A 6,831-nucleotide genomic window follows, 5' to 3' on the forward strand; every position below is an offset into this window, starting at 1 on the left:
ATGCCGATAAACGTATCAAGGTGGCACAGCCGGTGGTGGAGATGGACGGAGATGAGATGACCAGGATCATCTGGGAGTTCATCAAAGAAAAGGTGCTTAAACGCCAAGTGTGTGAGTGAGAGAATGAGGGGGAGGGAAGCAGTGTCTGTCTGGTCTATTTTTAAATCTGTGACACACACACACACACACATCGAGAGAGAAACTGAATGCAGGAGGGAAAGATGTAGAGGGCAAAGGAAAGAGAGAAACAGGAGAGTGAGAAGCCTAGACAGGCACAGACAGAACGAAAATTGGGTTAGACAAGAGTAGAAAGACAAAAGGAGACGGAAATTGGAAAGGGAATGTGACAGCGTCTCTTGGGAGAATTAAACAGACGAGGAGAGACTGGAGGAGTGATTGGCGTGTTATGCGGATCTCCTTTTTTAGAAAGACAGCATGATAGGCTTACTGGGAGAGTGTTTACATGCGAAGACTGGGAGATTACAGCCGCATCACGCAGGGGGCAGGGCCAGTGTTGAGGTCATTCTCACTGACTGGCCGTCTGCCTCAATGAGAGGAACGGCAGATGGTGGTGGTGGCGATCCACGCGCTGAAATTATTCTGCCAATTCTGTGGAGAATCAGAATGGGCTCATTATTTATAGCCAACAAACAATGCCATTACTCCAAAGATTATAATAACTTCTCCACCGTCAAACTGAATATTAAGATCGAATATTGGGGGCAAATATCAAAAACTACATCACCTTTGAGACTAAAAACAAATGGGTAAACTGTCAAATTACTTGATTTACTGTAATGAATTAATCTGTGTTTAATGACACTGTTTACACATTTAACATGAAACATTTGTGTCCAGCTCATTCTGTCCAATGTGGATGTGGAGCTGAAGTACTATGACCTGGGTCTTCCTTATCGTGACCAGACTGATGACCAAGTCACAATCGACTCTGCTATAGCTACCCAGAAATACAATGTTGCTGTGAAATGCGCCACCATTACACCCGACGAAGCTAGGGTCGAAGGTACGGCACATCTCAGAAACACTTCCTCTTTGTGATTTATATTATTTGTTGTAATGACTTAATATATCAGCCATGCTGTTCAATTAGGCCATTTTGAAATGTTGAAATTATCAGCATCAGCTGATAATGTTGTTGATTTAACAGTTGTATCACTTTTTTCCAGCATATTTTTGTGAATTGAGCAAATGTTGTGAAAGTTTTATTTTAAAAAAAAATCATTGAAATCTGTACTGGTATCATCAGCTTTCTAGATAACCATTTAAAAATCCATAATGGTCATCTTCTGATTTGTACAACTGCTTTTGCTAAAATAACCATGCTGTTTCCATATTTTCACAAAAAGTGCATTATGTAAATCTTTGTCATCAATTACACTTGACAGAGTTCAATCTGAAGAAAATGTGGAAGAGTCCCAACGGAACCATCAGGAACATTCTGGGCGGCACTGTCTTCCGTGAGCCAATCATCTGCAAGAACATTCCTAGACTTGTTCCTGGCTGGACACAGCCCATCACCATTGGCAGACACGCCCACGGTGACCAGGTCTGGATGTTTGTGTTTGCTTTTTTTTTTTTTTTTTCCCCCAATGTGTTCTGTTCTTATTCCTGCTGACCTGCAATCCTCTTTTTTTTTCTTTTACAGTACAAAGCAACAGACTTCGTTGTGAGCCAACCAGGAAAATTCAAAATGGTCTTCTCTCCAGCTGATGGAAGCAAAACTAAGGAGTGGGAGGTGTTCGATTTCCCTGGTGGTGGCTGTGGAATGGGCATGTACAACACTGATGAGGTCAGTGAGCATATGCATATAATGCATTTTTAAACACTGAAGGAGAATCGAATGTCATAAACAATCTGTGAAAAGAGCAATAACATTTCCCCCCCCCCCAAATGTCAATGCCACCCACAGTCATGGCAAACAAATCTTTCCTGTAATAAAATAGCATAAATATAACATAAATATATCTACACTACAATTCAATTTGGGGTCAGTAAGATTTTTTTTTTTAGGAAATTAATACTTTTATTCAGCAAGTGACAGTAAAGACATTTATAATGCTACAAAAGATTTCTATTTCAAATAAATGCTGTTGTTTTGAACTATATTCATAAAAGAATCCTGAAAAAAATGTTTTTCACAATATATTAATCAGCACGACTGTTTTCAACATTGATAATAAATGTTTCTTGAGCAGAAAATCAGCATATTAGAATTTTGAAGGATCATGTGACACTGAAAACTGGAGTCAACACAGGAATAATTTAAATTGCAGTCTCTATGCGCATAAGTCTTTCAAAAACAATACAAAATCTTACTGACCTTAAACTTTTGAAAGGTGGTGTGCATGAAATAATTTACAGAATATTAAAGTTAATTTTTTTTTTTTTTTTTTTTTTAATGACTTATTCTGTTAGAAATTGTTTTTTGTGAATGCCAAGCAAGTTGACTTAAAATCCAGTAATCACATGACTGGAAGAGACATGGAAAATCATTGGTTAAAAGGTGTGAAACCCCCCTGAGTTTTGCACTTCCTGAATTAAACCATTCAACAGTGCTAAAATGCATTGAAGTGAATCCAAATGTGATCTCAAAACAGCATATCTGCAGGGACCTTTCCATTTTCCACTGAAATAAAAAATTGGCAAACGGATGTAAGAATTTGAAAAATATCTTTAATGAGCTTGTACTCTGGTGATCTATCTTGAAGGTATAAAAATAACACCTTAAATTAGAGACATTTTTAGACTGTCTCGTGTATTCTCAGTTTGTATAATTAAGGCCTTTTTGACTCAAATTCTGTTATGTTCTGCACTTACACCTCTGGAGGGATGAGGTCTAGATATAGATGACCTCCTTCAGCCCATGTTCCTGCAGTGAACCCTGGTGGCCTGAAGTCTTTGTTTGTAGTGAGGGGAATGGTCTGTTTGGGTTTACAACAGAAGAAGTGTCTGCCTGTAGGCAGCTCCAGAGGTGGTGCTGGTGGTGGGCTCTTTTTTCCCCTCAAAAAAGATTGAATGAACTGTCTGTTCATTGTAGGCCACCAATTGATGCTGCTGAAATAGATTTTTTACACCATTTCCACTTCACATTTGAAGTGTGATATTTTTTTTTCCCCCCCACCAATTGGAAATACGCAGCCAGCATTTCTAAATCCTAGCTGAATTCCCCATTGTGAAAGTGGAACACTTGTGTGACATTCTGTCTTTCATCTCTTTCTAACAGTCCATCACTGGCTTCGCTCACAGCTGCTTCCAGTACGCCATCCAGAAAAAATGGCCTCTCTACATGAGCACTAAGAACACCATCCTGAAGGCTTACGATGGCAGATTCAAGGACATTTTCCAGGATATCTTTGAGAAGTGAGAAGGATTTATCGGTGTCTTTGGCACGCTTTGTATTTACACTCTTCCACCGTGTGTTTTCTACGAGCGTGTGTTGCTGTGTAATTATGAGATTAGCGCTTTGAGATGCTGCCACAGTGGTGACATGTGAAACTATACTTTTCTTCCAAAGTATTTTCAATGGCAAATCTTGATGCATCTTTTTTGTTTTCCATGGGCAGAAACTACAAGCCAGAGTTTGACAAGCTGAAGATCTGGTATGAGCACAGGCTCATCGACGACATGGTGGCTCAGGTGCTGAAGTCGTCGGGTGCCTTTGTGTGGGCCTGCAAGAACTATGATGGAGATGTACAGTCTGACATCCTTGCTCAGGGTAAAAATCATAGGAAAATATATATTCAATCATTTCAGTCTTTTCATATTGCACTAATGTTCATTCAATTAGCCTGTTTTCTTTTTAAATAGTTTTAGGTTTTAGCACTTACAGAGACTTTCAAGTCATGCTCTAGACTCTAGAGATTACATAATCATATTAAAAACTAAAAATTGGTAGCATGATTTCTTTTTCTGCCTTATGCAAAGACACAGAGTGCTCATGAAGGATATTTGAAATGATGCTTTTAGCTAATTAAAGGATGTTAAATATATTGACTACAGGTTTTGGCTCTCTGGGGTTGATGACCTCAGTGCTGGTGTGTCCTGATGGAAAAACCATTGAGGCCGAGGCCGCCCACGGCACAGTAACCAGGCATTACCGTGAGCACCAGAAGGTTTGTGTATTTCAGTTATTTTTGTCTTGCTACGTATCATATCCCGCATACAGATATAGAATATGGTAACTTTATTTCGATGGTCCACTTTAGACATTCTACTAACTATAGAGGCTTTCGCACCAGAGGAACCTTTTCATAGTTCCTAGAACTATTGGCTAAAGTTCCCCGATTTTGCTGTGTTCGCATTTTTTCACAACGATTTTAGTTCTAGGAACTCCTTTTGGGGGAACTAAACTAGCTCCTGCTTCAGATTAGGGTCTAAACCAGCACTATAGGAACTATCAGTGACGTGAGTGTACGTTGATTGGTCAAATGCACGTCAAACGCCAGTATCCGGCATTTTTAAAAAGCTGTGTAAACATATTTACTTCACAAACATGGAAAATAGAGATAACAGCATTTACCAGTTGTGTTCTTTTCTCCGTCTCTATGGTATGTAATACTAATAGTTGTCATAGTAGATTTCGTCTCTTAGCCCCACTTTCTGCTCTTTCAGTCACGTAAATTATGCGTTTACATTCCATCTCCATTATCACAAAACCCACGACACACAACAAACACAGCTCTGATCGTGGCATTCTCCATTCACCTTTTTTAGCGTTTGTAAATGCAGCGCTTAAAGATGCCACTGTCGGCAGCTTCACAGTTCCTATTCCCAGTGCGAATGCAACCAGGAACACGGCCCGGGGGAGAAATTCGTTCTCGGGGAACTATCCTCATGGCTAGTTCCTATAACTGAGTTTCTACAACTATTTGGTGCAAAAGCCCCTTGTAAGTCACTTTACAACTGCTTGTCAACTAACTCTCATTGGAGTATTAGTGGACTGTCTGCTTAATATCTACTAACACATTATTTTGATGCTGCCCTAACAGACATTCTTCTGATTATAAATAATTTTGCAACTATATGTCAACTTATTCTACTAAACCTAACCCTAAAACCTAAGTCTACTAACAGTGTACTTTAGAGTTAGTTGACATGTAGTTGCAAAGTTACTTTTAGTAAGTGGACCATCAAAAGTGTAACCAATAAGGGTAACTGGGGAAAAAAAACAAACAAAAAAAACAAGAACTTAATAAAGCAACTAGGACTTTCCACAACTGAATTTAGATGCCTCCTGCCATCTTGTGGTGAGAAGAAAAAACAACCGCCTTCAACATCAGCATTTGAACCTTGAACATTTTTTAGCAAGGATGCATTAAGTTGCTTAAAAGTGTCACTGTTACAAAAAAAAATGTATTTCAAATGAATGCTGTGTCAAACTCTCAATTCATCAAAGAAACATGAAAACAATTAAAAAGTTTTTCCCAAAAATATTACGTTTTCGACTCTGATAAATGTTTCTGGAGCACCAAATCTGGAGCATATTAGAATGATTTCTGAAAGATCAGGTGACACATTGAAGACTGGAGTAATGATGCTGAAAATTCAGCTTTGCATCACAGGAATAAATTACATTTTAACATATATTCAAATAGAAAACGGTTGTTTTAAATTACAATATTTCACAATAATACTGTTTTACTCTATTTGATCAAATAAATGAAGCAATTCTATAATGTAACGTTTGGTCTTGATGTATGATTTTCTAGGAGGCGCACATAAAATACTTTTTATATACGTATGTATCCTACAGTTGGGGCGCACCCATATATTTATTATATTCACATTTACCTATTTTCACGGTCAATTGCATGTGAAATGCTTACATTGTAAAACCCTGAATTTACTACCAAGAATTATAAAAATGTATCATAATATTGAGTTTATCTTTATTACACAGGGTAGGCCAACTAGCACTAACCCCATTGCCAGCATCTTTGCTTGGACCAGAGGACTGGAGCACCGTGGCAAACTGGATGGAAACCCAGACCTGATCAAGTAAGCTCATTTGTTACTGCCAGTCATCTGTACTGTATGATTAGGAGTTTTATCTTTGATGTAGCAGCATTCCAGTCATATTGGTAATGTTTAAAAGGAAGTGGAACTGTTCATCATTGTCCGGTTTCTTTGCAGGTTCTCTCAGACTCTAGAACGGGTGTGCGTGGAGACTGTGGAGAGCGGTGTGATGACCAAGGATCTGGCTGGCTGCATTCACGGTCTCGCCAAGTAAGTCAGCAAATTATTCAGAGCATATAAAAAAATGATCAAAGTGCAATGTCTTTAACCTCCATTAAACGACTAGCCCTAATGATAAAACTGCTGACATCAATTATGTTTGCTCTAGTTAACGTTATTAACATTTATCTTTCTGTGACCACAGCTGTAAGCTGAACGAGCATTACGTCAACACCACAGACTTCTTGGATGCCATCAAGACAAACCTAGACAAGGCACTGGGCAAATGAAGGACAACAGGGCCCGGACATGGTGGAGAGTGTCTTTTTGTACCTCATTTTTAACTTAAAGGTCATGAATACCACATAATGTATGAAGGGAGGAGTAATAAAAACATAGTGATGTTCCTTCCTAGCTGTTCTGTTAGTGAATCCTGCTGATGGGTGATCCCATCTCTTCCCGCACCTCCAGGGGTCTATTTTTTTAAGATGAAGTACTGTATGTCAGATACTGTATAATACCACAGGAGAAAAAGATCAAGGGACACGTGAAAAAGCCTCTAATAAATCTGTCACCTGGATTCCTCTTCTTGTGTTGTTTATCACAATTCACACACTCCACACGTTTAAAGGTAAA

At 38.8% G+C, this 6,831-nt stretch overlaps 1 protein-coding gene across 1 annotated transcript in view; it reads left to right on the top strand.

Moving 5' to 3' along the window:
• The window catches only part of idh2 (isocitrate dehydrogenase (NADP(+)) 2), a 15,070-nt gene extending 8,295 nt beyond the window's left edge, over positions 1-6,775 (top strand). The window contains exons 2-11 of the mRNA XM_051869966.1: positions 1-92; positions 859-1,024; positions 1,407-1,567; positions 1,667-1,810; positions 3,245-3,381; positions 3,585-3,736; positions 4,021-4,133; positions 5,921-6,018; positions 6,154-6,246; positions 6,401-6,775. Coding sequence (XP_051725926.1) covers positions 1-92; positions 859-1,024; positions 1,407-1,567; positions 1,667-1,810; positions 3,245-3,381; positions 3,585-3,736; positions 4,021-4,133; positions 5,921-6,018; positions 6,154-6,246; positions 6,401-6,485 — 1,241 coding nt within the window. The 3' untranslated portion in view covers positions 6,486-6,775. The remainder of the gene's footprint in view (positions 93-858; positions 1,025-1,406; positions 1,568-1,666; positions 1,811-3,244; positions 3,382-3,584; positions 3,737-4,020; positions 4,134-5,920; positions 6,019-6,153; positions 6,247-6,400) is intronic.
• Positions 6,776-6,831: the final 56 nt, after the last annotated feature.

This window comes from Ctenopharyngodon idella, chromosome 18 (genome assembly GCF_019924925.1).
Source record: "Ctenopharyngodon idella isolate HZGC_01 chromosome 18, HZGC01, whole genome shotgun sequence".
Lineage (NCBI taxonomy): Eukaryota > Metazoa > Chordata > Actinopteri > Cypriniformes > Xenocyprididae > Ctenopharyngodon > Ctenopharyngodon idella.